This window comes from Bacillus rossius, chromosome 8 (assembly GCF_032445375.1).
Source record: "Bacillus rossius redtenbacheri isolate Brsri chromosome 8, Brsri_v3, whole genome shotgun sequence".
NCBI lineage: Eukaryota > Metazoa > Arthropoda > Insecta > Phasmatodea > Bacillidae > Bacillus > Bacillus rossius.
In genome coordinates, this window is record NC_086336.1 from 20,369,708 (window position 1) to 20,388,435 (window position 18,728).

The 18,728-nt window shown below is 39.3% G+C and overlaps 1 protein-coding gene across 1 annotated transcript in view; it reads right to left on the bottom strand.

Moving 5' to 3' along the window:
* The window catches only part of LOC134535566 (L-threonine dehydratase catabolic TdcB-like), a 39,149-nt gene extending 22,393 nt beyond the window's left edge, over nucleotides 1–16,756 (bottom strand). The window contains exons 1-5 of the mRNA XM_063374751.1: nucleotides 16,584–16,756; nucleotides 15,692–15,853; nucleotides 13,777–13,847; nucleotides 8,986–9,273; nucleotides 4,590–4,752 (exon numbers count right to left, since the gene is read on the bottom strand). Coding sequence (XP_063230821.1) covers nucleotides 4,590–4,752; nucleotides 8,986–9,273; nucleotides 13,777–13,847; nucleotides 15,692–15,853; nucleotides 16,584–16,631 — 732 coding nt within the window. The 5' untranslated portion in view covers nucleotides 16,632–16,756. The remainder of the gene's footprint in view (nucleotides 1–4,589; nucleotides 4,753–8,985; nucleotides 9,274–13,776; nucleotides 13,848–15,691; nucleotides 15,854–16,583) is intronic.
* Between the last annotated feature and the right edge of the window lie 1,972 nt (nucleotides 16,757–18,728).

The window sequence follows — 18,728 nt, forward strand, 5'->3', positions numbered from 1 at the left end:
GGGTATGTAAGGGATAGCCAAATTAAGTTTAATTACAGTTTTATAATTTATTAATATTTTAAATATTAAAAATAAATTGTACATAAAAATGTCCGATCACAAATTACAAGCACTTACAAAATGTTTATTCTCAAGTTACTCAATGTCAGTAAGTTCCGCAGCTAGGCCGTGCCATCGGACTGAGGATGTAGGGCTGTAGTCATGGTTTTATTTATTCCCAGTAACCGACACACCTCATTGAACTATTGTCGGCTCGGAATTGCAACGTTGGTCTGAGTGGAACTCCATTGGAACTCCTAACCAGCAAATGAAGTTGTTGACTATTGCATCCGCAATGGTAGTGGCTTCTTGATTGGGAAGTGCATAAGCCTCTGGTCACTTACTGAAGTAATCAATTGCTACCAGAATATACCGTTTACCATCTTTAGTCTTGGGAAATGGTCAATCGATGTCGATGGCTATCCTCTCAAATGGGACGCCTACACTATAGGCACTCATTTTCTCAAGACTTCCGTGTTGTGGGCCTGCTTTAGCCAAGCACGCGTCGCATTGTCTACACCAAGTCTCAACATCCTGGCGGGGGAGCTCGATGTGCCCCGGATAGGAAGTGTAGACGAACTGCGGGCTGGAACTTGCGGAGCTGTGGACTGCTGCGCGCGCAACGGAATTGAAAAGCATCGGAACTCCGAAGGAAGACTTCAGGGACCTTCGGCTGGGGCTACTGTAGCCTAGCAGTAGTAGCCTCGAGCGGCGCGACCTTCAACCGTCTCGGGGATTTTGGGCAGCGAGGTTTGGGACACTCCCCCACCCTGGCTTGAAAGGTACACTGCTGTCGACTTGAAGAAGGAAGATGAATATGGCGCAACGCCAGGCTGCCTAGCACCCCGTGCGCCCGCGGTTCGAGCCGGTTTACTGGCTCGTCTGCCCACCGTCGAGAGTACTTGTGTTCTCGGCCATCGCGCCAGGCCTAGCTGCCGGCGAATCAGTGGGTTTACCTGCTTGCGGAGCTTGCTTTGCCGCCTTCGCTGCTGTGAATATTGCTAGAACCGAGGCTGTCCCGCCGGCCTAGCCGCGGCTCCGGCGCTAGGGAAGGAAATATTTACAGCAGCCCCATTATTTTTTACAGGTGGCTGCCTGGGCAGCTGGGCTGGGCTGACGAGTGATGAAGTCGCCTGCCCCTGGGGGCGCATGCGCCCCTGGTTAATAATAAACCAGGTGTGCCCAACTCTAACAATGTGGGCCGCAAGGCCCAAGCACCCAACCCCTGCATGGTTGATTTTTCAGCCCCGCCCAACTCTTCTTACCTGGACCTTTTTCCCTCTTGTCCAGTAGTTACCTGCTTGCTTAATGCATGATATTTGATCCCCGCATGACCCGGCCCAGGGTTTTCCCTGTGTCTATAAAGGTTTTAACTGGGTCACATTAGTTAGCTTTTAAGCTAGACTTCCAATGGGGCGTCAGCCATGGCGCCAATCGCAGCCATGGCTGGCCAGTAAATTCCAATTAGCACATGATGCACGCGCCCTTGTCCTGCATGGTTAAAAAAAAAACCGCATGGTAGTGTGTATAGGCTTCGGCCTGAGACACACTTAGGTCCTCCCCTAACCTGGACCCTCCCCGTACACACTTAGAATAACTTAAGCTAGGAAAAAAAAAATTAAAATTAAAATCGATATCTTCGCCTTCGGTGCGGCTACAACCCATAAGCTAAGCAACTAAAATAAAAGTAGGTTTCTCAAAACTGTCAAATTCTCAGCTTTCTGTGGTTTGAGCATACGTAATGTTTATTGATTAAAAATTATTTACTAAAAATAAAATAAAAATTTAAGACGAAGGCTACATACGAACGGGTAATCCATAACTGTACACCACATCATTTAATACCTTCATTACATGCTAGGATTAACATAAAATGTTCTCATTGAGTTGATAAAAACCAATAAAAAAGGACATGTTTAGTATTTAAAAGGCTTTGTAAACGGTTCAAGGTCTTTACATTTTTAATTTAAAAAAAAATAATATGCAAAAATACGAAATATTAGAAGCAAAACAGTTTAGGATACCATACCCGTAAGGCTAAGGGACCTCAAGGATTGTGGTGGGTTCCGGAACCCTTGGGTACCGACTCGGTGGTTGTAAATGAGTAATGCCCGGGATGTTTGGAATCGAACCCACGATCCTCACCACATGACGTCATCTCGTCCACCGAGGGCCCCACCAACGTTCATAACCAGGCATCTTTGAGCAGGTACCTTATGCTAGCCGTTATTTCCACAAAACAAATTCATAACGTTTAATTAAGGCTCGGTCTCATACGCCATATTGATTTTTGATGTGACAACGTCTAATAAATCGATGAACGCTGGCTGCACGCACAAAAAAGTGTCCCGTTACGCACATTGTTCCCTTATGCCGTGTCCCGTTACGCTCATTGTTCCGTTATGTTGTGTTACGTTACGCTGTCGGTGAGTGCAGTAATAATAGGTTATGTTACAATTGACTAAAAAATTATGGTGATTCATATAATTGATGATAGATATTTGATTATAGTTTAATTATATGAAAACTTGTTCATAATTATATTTAAGCTTTATAGCTAAACGCCAGTTTTAAAAATTAATTTAAAGTCAACTTCACGTGAACTGTTTCGTCGACTGTTTATAAAGTGAAGAGAAAAGTTAATGTGGTTTACATTGCTTATTACAACAACAATTTCGGCAATAAAGGTTAATTATTCTTGCATTTTAAAAATCTGATTACTAGTATACTTTTAAGTTTTTATTCTTTTATTATTAAAATAAAAATGATTCAATTTTATTCATAAAAGTATGCAATAATTTCATCAATGTTTTGTTATAACGTTGTCACGTTAAACTATCGTCCGTAAACCGACTTGACAGACAACCAATTTTTTTCATTTTTAAAGGTAGCAAGACGACACAAAATTATGTGAAAATAAAGGTTTTACCCCCTATTATTCCAATAAAAAAATTTTGCTAAAGCAAAAATAATAATTGTGGTGGTTGTAAAACTTCGTTCAATCAAGATTTTTCCAGACGCACGGTGTTCTATCTTAAAAACTTTATTATTTAAAATAAAAATGTTGTGCAGCTCCAACTTCAAAGACGTAAACCAGCCTTGGAAAGCACTTTAGATCATAAGTCGTGTAGATTTATTTAACGTAATTTTGTCGTGAAAAACCTGCATCCGAAGTTTGTCGGTCGAATTAAGACTCATTCTGAATACAGTTTCAAGATATGTGTTTATGTACAGTTTAGGGCAAGTTTGAGAAAATATTATTGGCTGTAGTAAATAATGGCTAAATTCATGGTTTGTTTGTGTAACACTGTAGAAAAAAAGTGATAATTGGACAATGTTCTTATCCCCCACAAAATGTTTATAAAATTAACAAGAAAATTTATCGCAGATAATTTCCCCCCCCCCCCCCTTTCCGGGGGACCAAAATCTCTAGAACTAACATGTCTCATTCTTAGTGCACAGTGTGTATTTTGATGAAAATTTATTATCTCTTTCAAAAGCACGATATCTGCCTTTAGTGCTGTCCTTGTTTTGGTGTGCTGTGTTTCCACATATACCTAAATAGCAAGAAAAAATGTTTTAGATACAACTTTATAATGTAATGAAAATTTTAAAAATGTACAAAAATTAATTTTTAAAAGAAAAAATTGGAAAGAGAATTTTGGAAATACATTATCTTGTTGTATTTCTACCAGAGCATCATTCAATAATTTTGACATTTTTTTTAGAAAACGTATAAAAGACGCCATTTTGGTTTCAACTTTTTTGCCATAAAATTGTTTATATCACTTGATATTAAAAATTTAACTCTGTTTGACCGTTATACATAACTAATGGGATGTCTTGTTATTTATAGTGACCGACTGCTACAAACATATATTTTCTTGTGTGATATAATAATGGATGTTGAGTATTGATATTATTTTTCTTTCAGATGTGTACAACTGTAATAGTACAGTAAACAGACACTATTTTACGTTGGTAGTAATTAAAAGAACAAAGACTAAAGATTAAAAAAATTAAAACATTAATAACTAGCGATGGTGTACAAAATATATAAAATTCGAAAAATACCCCCATCCCCATGTTGATTCGAGGTTTCAAAAAACCACCACAACCCTTTCCCACCTTTTAAAGCAGAATTTTGGTACTACTTAAAAAAAAATTTGCATACCAAATTTCCAAATAAAAGAACAATTAACTGTAGATTTTTAAAAACGTTCGCCAACCCTGTATTCAACTTATTTTGATCATAATTGTGCTACTTTGATGAAACTTTGCACACGTGAGGTACAAAATTAAAGAAAAATTAATGTCTGCATCTGATTTTTAAAAAAAAAAAAAAATCCCCTTTCCCTTATATGAAGTATGATTTTTCTCTGCCGGTAGACCGGCTAAACCAATACCTACATATAATCAACTATATATCCATGGTGCTCATACAAAAATAAAGCATTTTAATATTAACAAGCCGGGTGGTATGCATGAGGCAACAGAGGTTGCCATCCAAGCGCGAGGAAAGACGTTTGGCCAGGGACGGAGACACCTACGATGATCTCGCAGCAGGGGCGCAGCTTCTTGACGACCGTCGCGATGCCGGCGATGAGCCCTCCGCCGCCGATGGGCACCAGGATGGCGTCCACGTCAGGCACGTCCTCCAGGATCTCCATGCCGATGGTGCCCTGGCCCGCCATCACGTCGATGTGGTCGTACCTGCGGCGAGGCCACGCGCGCGTTTTCACCCTCAACTCCTTTCTGGGCCCGTTCTACGGAGACGGCTCTCCCTCAACACTTACTATCGCGTCTGCCGCTTCCGCAATGCACCATTCCACTACACTCTTACAAACTGCAGTAAATTTACTGACTTTTCAACGAAGAATGCACCTAATGCAAACAAAGAGTAAATCTTAATTTAAAATAACTAGCTCTCCGTAGAAACCACAATGGATTTGATTTCCGAGTTTTGGGTTAAATTGCATTCAGGTTAAAATAGACACATGGAATGAAGAAAATTGTTACGGGTGTGGCTTCATAAACGTTTTGAATGGTTCAGTTAGTATGTAAAGTTAAGATCCATGTTAAACATAATTACTCGTATTTACGACGATACCTGCCAATTTACGAAGATCCTTGGATGATTTGTAACCAGTAAGTATTCTTCGTAAATTTACGGTTAATTCTTTAAACAGTGTATGTATTCTTGTTCATGAAACAATTTTTAACGTACTTAAACTTGTAGCAAAACGCGGCTAAATACTCGGCTTCTATTAATCGCACGGTGCAATGAAATAGGGAAGAGCTTAGCATTGCCCAGATAATCCATACGGGTCCGTCTCCATCTGCGTGCTATTGTAGAAACTCTGCTCCGTGAGATCCGTTTCTGTATACATTCTCTGTCTTTGCAGAACGGGCCTTGCGAAGTTTAAATACAAATAAAACAGATATATAATATATAGATAAACCAAAAATACATAAGGACTATTGGTGAAAACAGGTTAAATGGGTTAGATATGCTAATCATTCATTATCAATTTGAATGGGTTTTGTCAAACAAGGAACAAAGAGCTGACTTTGCTCAAAAATTATTGTTAAACATTATATGGCCTTTTTTTATACATTATTTTCTTCCTTTCGTTCCCGTAAAGCACTATGGACCCTCTTCACCCATCTAAGAGATTGAATTCAGAAAAAAAAACCACCCCCTCCCTACCCATCCACCCCCCTCCCCCATCATTCCAATAGCCGTTTTGAACGGAATACGCACATGTCCAACTCTACCAACGTTTTACGATCAAACAAATGACGATTGGCTCATTCTAGTGATGTAAAACTGGTGGGCGGTGGTATAATATCCGTACGGCCCATGTGAAAAACATTTATACCAAAAAATATTATAGGTATACTGTCGTGTCTTAACTGTCTTTGTTGGCACATATGTACGAGGGTCATTCTAAAAGTAAAGAATATTTTGATGTGACGAGCCGCGCAACACCCCCCTCCCCCCATGTAATGGACTGTCCCATTCCTTCGCGCCAGTATGACACTAACAGTGAGCCGCAACGGTCTCTTACTGTTTGTAGTGTGCTTGGAAATGCGTGGCAAAATTAAAGATAACGCCTGGAGTGAGGTTCGCTGTGCGATAGCTATTTAAATACGATAAGTACGCTCTATCAAAATTTACTGATAGATAACCGAGATTTATGATGTAATGATTGAAGCTTCAGTTTGTTCGAAAATGGTGCAACATGTTTAATGGCGGGTGAACGAATATTCATGAAGAAGGACGCTCTGGCCGACCTTCAATTCTGAATGACGAACTCAATTCAAGGCCTGTGGAAGAAAGTGAACAGGATAGACGTTTCACTACAGATGGACTAAGTTCGTTATGTAACTGGCCCTCGAATTAGTTTCAAAAATGATGTCTGGTTCCCACAGTTAGTGGGGTCGGCATCACTAACTTATACTATAGTATTCATTTTCATCATTCGTAAATATGTAATGGCTTTCGTGGCCAGAGTAGGCTGGTGTTCCAAGACACAAAATAAGGTTTTAGGTGTTGAATATGCTACACCTGAACCTTAACCATATTCCAAGTGCACCGTAGGATACAGCCAGTCCCTTATTTTTAGGTAACGGATTTCGGTGTCCTATCCGTGACATATATGTTGCCCAAATTCCGTGCATGCGCAGAGCTCACTTTTTCGTCCAAATGGTGGACCCACGTCTGGTGCCATTAGCTAGTATGTAGTCACTTTTGCGATCATCGGGGGACGTACCTAGCGTGTTGATTGCCAAATGAAACTCTATGATATCGAAACTATCCTGGAATGCGTTTTGTACACTTTAATGGTAATAAGAAATAATCTCAACTTAAAAAGTACTTGAGATAATTTTTAAGGCATGGTGCTGCTAGTTATCGGAATGCGTCAAAACCAGTTTATAGCCTCGCGCAGGGCACCGTTTATTGAAACTTACTGGGATTCGGTTTGGACACTTTCTGGAATACGGCCCACGAAACAGGTGAGGGTTTTATCCCAACAAGGCAGTTCTTGTTCACTACCCTATTTGAACGTATTGGTATTCCGCCCTCCAACTACTTCTTGACTTATGGATTGAGACCACGTTTGTTCAATTGAAGGTGTGCCCGGCTTTTTGACGTGCCTTGTTGCAGGCATGTTCAAGGGTGACTGACAACTCTGTATGAACGTGCGTGGGTAATTCGCCATATAATTGAATCCGTCCGTACTGAAAAGGCTTCGGTCGCTAAACGGTCAGCTATAAAACAAAATAATAAGGGCGTATGTTTTAACAAGACGTATCACGAGTTTGTATGTTCTGTGTGCAAGTTAAATTTTGTAAAACTTTTTTTAACGTATATTTGTCAAGAATATATACATATATATTTTTTTTTTATTATTTTCAACCATCAAGAATTTCGAATATAGCGAGTGCTACCGTTTAGAACGCTAAACTCATTCACAGTTGTCAATTTAGAAGTTTTTTTTTGTATATATTATCTCTGGTCTAAGATTTTAACGCAATGGTTTGACTTTACAATGGTTTCAACCATATTATTTATTTCTGAGAGTTAAAGTAAATGAAAACAAAAAAAATATGGCGCGTGATACGGAATCTTAAGGGAACCGCCTAGTCAGGGATGTATCTGTAGGTAATAGGCGGGATAAGTGCGACGCTTGCATGTTCTTCTAACACGGTATCGCATCTAGCAACAAGGCTCTGAACTGGTGCGCTGTCTTCTCGTCGTGCATAGGAAAACTGTGAAATTTGAGGGTAGCCGTAACATAAGAAGATGGAGAAATGATGAAAGTATAACGCAAGTCCCTTGAGTGCTTTCAAGAATTTCTACCGAGGTTTCATGCCTAAATATTATAATGAAACACGTGGTTTAGCCCTTTACACTCACTCAAAATACAGTTTTAAAACGAAATAAGGAAACAGAACTACTCAACAGCCTTGGGCAAAATTTAAAATGTACAGACCAGTATGATATTTTGAGCAGTTTTCATATTTTGTTGTTTTTTATGACGCTCTTCGCACCATATGTGTGTCCAGGTAGCGGGGCCCTTAAGGATGTGACTGATGGGATTTCTGATCTGTACTCATTGACCCATCTAGAGGGATATGGCCTCGCTAATCTTACAATTTGAAATATATTGACACCGTGATACGTTTTTTTTTTTTACATGGTAAAGGACTTGAGTTTTGGCTACCACTTGTGAACTGGTGTGATTACCATGACAGTTGAAGTCGCCCGCGTGAAATAATAATTTATTTCCTCGCGGCGCTCACAGACTAGAGCCTGTTAGTTAGCATGTGGTTACAAGGACGCAGCCAGGGGGAGGTCCGAGGGGTTCCGAACCCTCCCTTCAAAGATTTAAATTTAAAAAATAACTAGTGAAGGCAGAATAAGAAATTATAGGAAATTAACTACACACGATTAGAGACCTTTATCTTAAAGTATTATTGCAACCCTTGTAGTGGACCACAATCAAATTAGTCTATATTTAATGCCGGTTTGCAACCGTGCTAGTTGTAAGCATGTTTTTCTTACTAACTTGACATGTGTGTTTCATGTGTTAAATAACTTTAATATAAATGTATATATGACGTATTTAAACAAAAACATCAAAAAATTGACTTACGAATAATGTATTAAAATAAATGAAATAAAAACCAAAACAAAAAAAAAATTCAAATAAAATTACTTAAATTTCTATGTGTAAACGCTGGACTTCTATAAGTTTACCGTTCACTGAGATTTGAGTGTGACAATTTTCTTTTAAACCTCAACTTAAAAGAAAACTTTACCCAAAATATGTTGTAAGGTTTGAACTGGACTCAATCCTGGCTGCGGCCCTGGTGGCTGGAACAAGGTGACGGAGGCCAAGAACTCACGGAGTGAAGGATGCGAGGTGCATGACTCACGCGCTGATGAAGGCGCGGCCGCTCTGCTTGGCCTCCTCGGCGACGGAGCGCATCATGGCGCCCATGTCGCCGCTCCTGAGCTGCACCTCGGCGCACAGCGCCTTGCAGCGCTCCGCCTTGATGCAGGCGGCGTCCTGCGGCATCACCACCGTCACCGGCACGCACAGGTGGCGGCCGTGGTAGCTCAGCCCCAGCCCGTGGTTGCCCGCCGACACCGTCACCACGCCGTTCTTCTTGTGCTGCGGCGCCAGCTTCAGCAGCGCGTTGCGCGCGCCGCGCTCCTTGAAGCTGCGCATGGTAACCACGTTCACATACTTCCGATTCAAAACATCGATTTTTCTTTTTCGATATTTTTATATCGACATTTTGTTACAACAGTATCAAATCTGATTAAAATAATTTGTTTCATCTGTAAATAAAATTTACTGAAAAAAAAATAACAAGCTGGTGGATCTAAGACTCCGGAAAGAACAAAGTATTATTTAAAAGGAGGTAATAAAAAAATTGATGAAAAATTTGATAAATCATCGAAATATATCGAGAAGATATTGAATAATAAAAAAATTTAAAAAATACAAATTTATTGTATTCACTTAACTTGTACTAAGTAATTCCTTTACATTATCTTATAGTATATATATATATATATATATATATATATATATAAAGAACTCAATACAACATATACTAAAATAATTTTATAATAAGCGAAGTATGGGTAGATGTTTGCATATTAAAACCTCCGAAATATCACAAATATCGATATTTTATTGGTATCGATATAATTCAAGCAACATATCGATGCATCGAATACATTTTCCATCCCTACACACATCTGCATCTGGTACAACGACCATGTATCTAAAAGACTGTAACCTAATGTGCTTTTTCTGTACCAGCATTCAATCACCGACTGAGCTGCCATATATGAATCTCCAACTCATCTAAACATGAATTAACGCGACTGAAATTGCGTTATGATTGAATGTGTAGATAAAAATTCGATTTTTATCGATTTGTTTAAGCTTGAACGAAGGCTCTAGATAGCTATCAGTCTCGCATAGTAGAGTATTAATAATAATAAAAGCCATAAGATTTGTTTATTGCCAGGTTGTTCGATACAAACTCAGAACATTGAAAGGATTTTTCTTTTTTGTTATAAGAACAGTTCTCTTTACATTATGGACTATTTCATACCTGCTAATTTCATTTTCTTGAGTTATTATTTAAGCAATCAAGTGGTATAACATTACCGTAAAAAACACACTTAACAAAAACTGATATTAAAAAGTAGTGTTACAAACGCAGACAGGACCGCGACACGCGCCAGGTTCGGAGCTGGCTGGCGGCCCTGCATGGCCACTGACGTCACTCGCCGTGTCACGTGCCGTCCACTGACGTGAGGCATGCCACGCGTGCTTGCCTGGATTACAAGTTTCATGTCTACCCCCTATTCCCTCCACCGCCATACATCGTTCTGCCTTGGGCTATTATCACTGAGTTGCCTTGAGGATTCTGCGGGCCACCGCGCGGAGTGGCGTGAATGGGCGCCACCTTTCTTGGTGTTTCGGGCGTCGGGTCGACGCAGGATGACGCGACTCGTCAGAGCCGCTCTGGTCGGTTCAAGAAGGGCATCACAGGTACTTGGACAACGACGGTGACCTCCGTGGGAGTCCCGAGCGAGTTTCAAGAGTTTCGAGAGTTCCACGAGTGAAGGGAAGTGCAACAACGGCAAAGAGGGTGAGATACCCCATCAAGAGTGGCGCGACGCGGAGTGACTGAATCGAGATAGTACAAATGAGTAGCGCGAGATTGTGTGTGTGGACAGGCGCGAGGTAAGGGGCGAATCACTGTTGAGACTAGCTTCAATGAGGAGTGCGAACTGTGGAACTTGACATATATCGATTGACTTGCGAATAAACATTTTTAGGTGCCAGTGATTTTTGGTCGGACACTTTACAGTTTTTTATTAGTAATGTAAATATTAGTAATTAATTAAACTGTAATAAAACCTAATTGGACTGTCCCTTACGAACCAAGTTCTTTATACATAGGTCGTAACAATAGTTTACGTTTTACTACTTATTATAATTTAATTAAAACATTTAATTTCGTCATGAAAATTTCCAATTATTATTTTATTAAGTAGCTCTATGAATCTACGAAAGAGCTACTAGCTAAATTTTGTAGCCTTATCTGTCGTGTCGATATGGGTTATGGGGATATTTAAGTTGCCACCCGTTATCTGGAATTTATGTACATCACGTGCTCCTCCTGCCAATTTACGATTTCAGCCAGCGCTGTCCTTGTTTCGATGTGCTCGGTTTCCAGGTATAGCACCACAGAGCATAACAGTTTTAGACTAAACTTTGCATTGTAATGATACTTTTTTATAGATGTATCTGAAGCGTTGTATTGTTGTTAAATAAAATTTGGTATGAGAATTTTGGAAATACATTTTCAAGTTGTATTTCATCAAGAGCATCTTCTGACAATATTACATTTTTTTTCTAATGAGTCTTGATTGAAAGATGGCAGCTTGATTGCAACTGTTTTTGTCAAAAAGTTTTACATATACTTTAATATTAAAATATTTATATAATTTCATAGAATGCCTTCTTAGTAATCATGACCAACAGCTTCAAAGAGTTGTTCCTGTGAAATAATAATTGGTGTTTAGTATTGAATAATTTTTTGTTGTAATGAGTACAGCTGTAATAATAGTTACTGTCAATGGACACTCATTCGTGTCTTAGAAAAAAAGAGGGTTTTCTGTAAAGTCAATTTACGGACGATAATTTTACGTGATAACGTGAGTGGAAGAGAAATATGTAGATGCGTCACAAGCCGAACGCTTAGGCCGATCGTGCCTCTCTATCGCTTGTTCCGCGCTCTCGCTTGCACGCTCGGCTCAGGCGGAACGTGACAATGAGTCGTGCTTTTTCGTGCGTGCAGCCGGCGTTCATCGATTTATAAGATGTCATTACGTCAATAAAAAAATAACAATTAAAAAATGTTAAAAACTATTTAAATTAATTAAAGCTGGAGTAAGAAATAATATGCTTAATGAAAACAATAAGGGTAGTAACGATCTGGTAACAATGGTCGCCATTTATTCCGTACTGCAATCTAAGCGTGAGACCGACTGTAGAGTTGGTCCTGTGTAGGGCCATAAAGTATTGATGAAGTCCGCCAGCGCCACGCTCGTAAAGGCGCCCACAGACGATCAGTCTGAACTGACAGTTCGGACTTATCATTGAAAATGAACATGTAATTTAGGTTCACACCTCATAGAATTCACCAATACTCCCCCAGGCATATGATCCCGCTAGGGTGTGGTCCTGGTTAGGAGAATGATGGGGTCTTTTACACGCCTGACACTGTTGCCAGTGCCCAACATGGGTTCCGAGAACCGGGAAATAGATTCGCCATTTCCAATCGCGGCATGTTACTGGTGAGCGCACGGCTAGGTCGAGAGTTTGAGGAGACCCATCCCAACTTCGGGCCCACCGACCCGCCCCCAGCTCCGCCGTAAACCCCCAGACCACCTACAGAGCTAGCCCCCTCTGTGGAATCTGAGTAGAACCGTCACGGAATCATACCTCTCACAAAATGAACAGTTGGAACTGCTGTGTGTGAGCAAGGACGGTGGACTGATCAGTAGGAACTGATGGACAGACGACCTGAATGCTTTCCATCAATAGCCCTCAGTCGGAACTGCCGTGTGTGGGAACAGCGTCTAGTCAATCCAAACTGTCAGTTCAGACAATCATTCCATCATTCCATCAGCTAAGTATCGTGTCAGACATCTTTGTTTATACCCTTTGGTTGCTTTGATATTATTTCTCTTTTTCCAACTAAAATGGCAACCGAATTGTAACATCCAAAGATTCTTCCAACTTGGACGATGAAGCGATACTATCAGCCACAGCAACCGCAAGACTTATCGTGTGTGGCGAAGGCTTCAGTCCAAACTGACAGTTCGTACTGTTCGGACCTAACTTATATGGCGTACTCAGTTACTTCGCTCCCCTTAACAAAAATACAAAGAACAATTCCCTTTTAAACAGAAAACAAGTTAAAAAGAATAGTTACTTACATTCCATGTACCAGTCCGACTTGCGTGTGCCTGGCTTTTTTATTTAATAACTAATATACACAACACAAGAAATCTTCACAGACAACACATCATACTCAACTATATGCTAAAAAAGCACAATTTTATAAATAACTTACATTAATATTTATGTATCACAAATACAGTTGGCGCTAGGGAGAATTATTTATGTACCTCAGAGGTAAAGAAAATCATTTTGATTTTTTATTAAATATAGTTAACACCATGTACGCGATGACATTTCACTCTCTGTATTGGAATAGAACGCTCATACCATTATGTCCGAGGTGCAATTTTTAATTTCAAAGACCCACAAAAATATTTACGGGATATTTTCTTTAAAATACAATATTTTTTTAAAGAAAAAATAAGAATAATATTTTTTTCTAACGAAGGAATTAAGATTAGTGTGTTTCTTAAAGCAATTATTTATCGAAGAAACGTGAAAACAAATAAAGTTAAAACAAATCAAAAACATTATCTTCTGTAAAAACTATTATTTTGTGCCATGGTGTCTTATATCTCCGGGGTACAGATTCAATACTGTTAGTGCTCAAAATTTTATTTTTATCACAAACATTCTCTGAGTGTAACTGACTCTTGTTAACGCATATTTAATCACTCGAGTAGGTAAAAAAATTTTTCAATTGCATCCTCACAAAAATCTGGCTTACCTTCCGGTGTAATGCTTGGTTTCGTCCTTAATGTACAGCTGCATACACAGCTCCGAGCACAGTTTGGACAGCTGAAAGAATAAATAATAACTAGAAATAATCTTCAAGGAAAAAAAAATAAAAAATAAACATTTATAAATTACAGTGAAACACCAGCGCTAAAGCAGTGACATAATATAAGTATACCGTTTTAATCCACTATAATCTTCTTGAATAGAAGTGTTTGATTAGATTCAGAAATATTACATGCATAATAAACCAGTCGAAGCAATTAAATTTTGTTTAATCTTTTTGCTCAATTTTTTTATTTTTTCTCACATGTACAACTGAATAACAGTCTGTTGAATTTAAGTTTAGGAATATGAGCCTAGTGATTTAATACAATTTGTTTTGACACACGCCATTATAGTTTTGTACTATTTTTCATAGAAACAAATTCATAAAAGCAAAGTAATAAATAAAAAAATGACATCATAAACCCACAGAAAACGAGCCTAATTCAGCTGATGGCAAACATATCCCAGCGATGAACCTAAACAGGTATTATAGACAACACAACGTCGACAGCACATACGAACACATTCAAACTTAAATATCAGACAGCTCAAGATTTCCGTGTAAGGAATTTCGTGATGGAAAAATATAATAACAGCACAGACGAACACAGCGGGCTAACAACGACGAGACAGTTTCAACAATAACAGTAAATTCAGAAACACAACTAAACCTGAACAACGCAGAAATTATACGAACAAACCTATAAAAATAAACAAAAATTATATCTGTTTATTTCATTGTTGGGTTTATCTGTTTGACATCAGCTGATTAAACTTGTTTTATGTGAGTTTATGTTCTCATTTTTATTTCTTAATTTGCTTTTATTAATTGTTCCTTTACAAAACTACAATGGCGTATGTCCAATAAATAGTATTAAATCAAAATTCTCCATTACATTAATAATTTAAAGAACGTATGAGCCTCATTGGAAATTAAATTATTCACTTGGCACTGAGACAATATTTGTAGGCCACGTTATTATTTATTCTGCGGCATATTCTCATTCAAGAATGGAGACGTGAGCTTCACGCGAGATCATTGCCGAACATGAGCAGCACTTCAACCATGCTTGCGTGAGGTGAGTGGTCTGTGAATGAGGACATTATTTTACATCCTGCACTTTGAATCTAATACCGAGACTGGTAACAAACTGGTACTTTAGTTTTGACTTTATGTGTTAAATTGGATATTCGGATTAATTTGTTTTCGTGATCACATTTTACAGTGCTTTTTTTTGTTTAACAAAAAAGTGTGTTGATCAAATATATATACTTATAGCCAATATTTGTGTACTGTGGAAATGAACCCTGAAGTTTTAAATCGTGTGAACGTTTCATAGTGAACATATAAAATAAAATTATCAATTAACAGTAAAAACATGCGAATAACAACCTCAAAGCCATTTAGGACACAGCCGATGTTTACTTAAATGTCATTTATATAATACCCTTATTTCCCAATCTAAAATTGTTCTAGAGCCCTCTTACTAGACTACGGTGGTGAATCCAAGAAAGTAAGAGTAGGGAATAGAGATTTTGAGGGGCTGAAGCTACCCCCTTTTTAAATCGCAACTTACATCGTATAAAATGTTTTTTTTTGTTTGTTTTTTTCCTATGAAGCACTTAAGAAAAAAATTCTGATGTCTAGTTCTCCCTTTAATGTTCCATAATCTTCCATCACGTAATTAATTTTCTTGTTCTTAGGTGAACGGATAGTAACTTCAGAAGTAAGTTGAAGTTTACTGAAAAGTTTCTGTTCCTTACAATAATTTTTAAAATTTTAGTTACAAACGGATAATCACTTCCTACCTATGTTACATACGAAATTTGTTTAAATCAAAATTTCAATGATCTCTTACGTAGCATGGCGTCTTGGCTATTTCAGGTCTGATCCTCTCGTAAGCATCCTTGATGTCTTTGAGCTGCAGCTTCTGATATTCGGGATCGCAAGCATCTGGTAGCGAAGGGACCTCTTCCATGGGGCCAGCCACGGGGACTGGGAGGAAGCAGAAGGGATCGGGCTGGAATAGAAACACGATCATCTGGACATGTAAGCTGTCATGCTATCTCTTGAACATAACATTTATAGCTTACTATAATTTTTTTAGTACCGGCTTGTTATCAGGCCCGTAGAGAGAAACTAAGGACCCAAGGGAAAATAATTTCGTCTGGCTCCCTCCCTATTATTTAATGTAGGCTACAACTTTTGATATCACACAATAAGAAAAAAATTGTAAATATTACCGTTGCCATAACTGTAAACGTGATCTGCGCATAACTTGTGAGGTTACTTTAAATTCTGTTTGCAATAGACTTGTGTTTTTAGTCTTATCAAGCATTAAATTCATTTCAAAACTAGACCTCCCCCTCCTGCATGGGACTCGAAGACACTTCTTGACGGTCCTGGTTGAGGTCCATACTAAAAATAATAAAACAAAATGTCAAATAGACGTTTACAAATTAAAATAACCCTAATGATAACCAAACGTTATGCATGAAGGAATCACAACCACAATGCGAACTAGGCAACATATTCGTGCACACACTTGTATTTTAGATTCCGGCTTGGTATACCTTTTGGATTATTCTAACATTTTAGTGGATCCACTCTGCTAGTGTACTTAGTCTACGCTATCGAAAATAATAAGAAAAAAAAAAGAAATTTATATAGAATAACAGGGTAATGATAAATGTATTAGGTAAACCTTATTATTTACTTTAAAAGCATATTTCATAAAAATATTCACATACCTCGCAGCACTCCCTTTTCGCGCCAGAATTATTTTTATTCTGCTCCATTTTTGGATATTAGGTTGACTAAAAATTTCGGAATTTTAAATTCTAAAATGGTATGTGCTAAATGAAAAAAAAAAACGCCGAAGACAATGGATGTTTAGATATTATAAACATTAATACCAAAGAGCATGTAGAAATTGGAGAATATGAACATGAAATTCATTTCGGTGGTTAACATTATACATTATTCTTGATTTTTTATAACATTAAATTTTTAAAGTGATATTTTCATAGTGAGTAAAAATAAATTTCAAACTCTTCGCACAAATACACAGACCATTGCGGTTTTGTTGATTTATGATTTTTTCATATTTGGTAGGGTTGATATTTAATTTTTAGGGAAACACGCAAATCAATCAATATCTACAATAAAAGTCAGCGTGGTTTTCATGTGAGTCACTTTATAACTCCACAACCAATCCATGCAGCCCTACGTGAGTTATATGGGTTGGTAGTCCTTCATCCCCCATTAGTGAAGAATGTTTTAGTTGGGAAGCCTAAGATGTACATTGTTTATATATATTTATATATCTCTGTTTATTTTAATGTAACTATACTAACCTAACTAACCGTCCATAGTGTTTTAAAGTATTTTAATGTAGCTAACCTAACCGACCACTTTTAATATTTGAATTCATTTTTCCTGCGCGAAAATAAAACAAATCCCGAGGTTGGCCAAAGGTGAATATTCGGGCGTGTTCGGGCAGGGACAGAGCTTGATGTACATCTTGGGCTTCTCGTTTTAGGTTTGTACGAAAGCTACGCAATTTTACAAAAAAAAAAAATTATAATAATCCCCCCTAGACCGGACCGGACATGGCGTAGAATAAATGTAGGCAGGCTAACAGTTTCTTGTCTCTTTACTGATGGACTCTTGCTGCGCTATCTCAACATTTCAATGTTCACTAATAATTGTCCAATTGTAAAGCCAATTTTTTAACTTATTTTATGAGCCGTCATTATTTCGTTTTAAATATGAAATGGTTGTTGTACTCTCATAGATTAAATAAATATTCAATTTGAAAATATTGTAGATGTTATGAAATTATGTAAAATGTTCCAGGAAGTTGTAGAAGGTTGAACATATTCAAGAATACGTTCCAGCTTAGAAGAGTATATAAAGGCGATAGTGTGACGTTCGCTTCGGGGTCGGCTCGGCCGGGACTCCGCAGTGTGCACATCGACTGCTCCACCTGGGGGTTTATAACCTCTGACGCCGCGGAGGAGGGGTGTAATGCATTGTGTAGGAGGCAGCGACTGTCTGCAACCGAGCGCGTCCCGCGGTTGGCGGATTGCGGGGCCCCAGCTGTAATGAGCAGCTGGGGTAGTCGGGAAAAGAAAATGCTGACTCGTATACCAGACCAGCGGTAGTCTTCGTAGCTTGGGCGGCATGGTGAAGACTCAAGACTCGCCTGAAGTGGCCTTTGGAGACGGTGCAGTCCCTATTGGGGCTCGCTACGTTGCACACAGCAGAGGGGAATCAGTCGAAATCCGCGGCGTAGTCAGGAGGTGTAAGGTATCTCCCTGGCCTCACGCCCTTTTTAGGGTGTTGTTAGCTGTTGAAGAGGGAAGCGACGATGCAGCTGGGGACTGCCCGACTGCGAAGGCGAGGCTGTTCGTGGCGTGTTCCCGGGCTGGCGAGGGTTCGCGCCGCGACCGTCAGGTGCACTGCGGTCGGTGGTTGCCCGGCGCTGCCGCCAGATAGCGCGCGCGGCATGCCGGCCGTTTGGGTACGACAGTGCTGTGTTAAGGATGTTCCAGTGGTCCGAATTTCGTGCCTACTTCAGAATGACTTCGAACTGATACATCACTCACAATAGCATGAAAACTGATAGCCGAACACCCTGACAGCGCTGTATAAGACTCAGGGTCGCGCCGCTGCGGCTGGGCATTCAGTTGCGAGACAGCCTTCAAAGGGGGAGGGTGTGTCTCTCCGCTCCCGAACAGTGGGTAGACGACGCGCGGAAGAAAATCGACCGTGTCTCTCCTAGCGGAGGGATAGCTAACTGCTTGTAGGCTGGCAGCAGGTAGTCGCGGCCCCAGAAGGGGAGGGGGAGGAAGTGGCAGACAGAGACAAACAGCTCGGAGGCTCAGAACCCA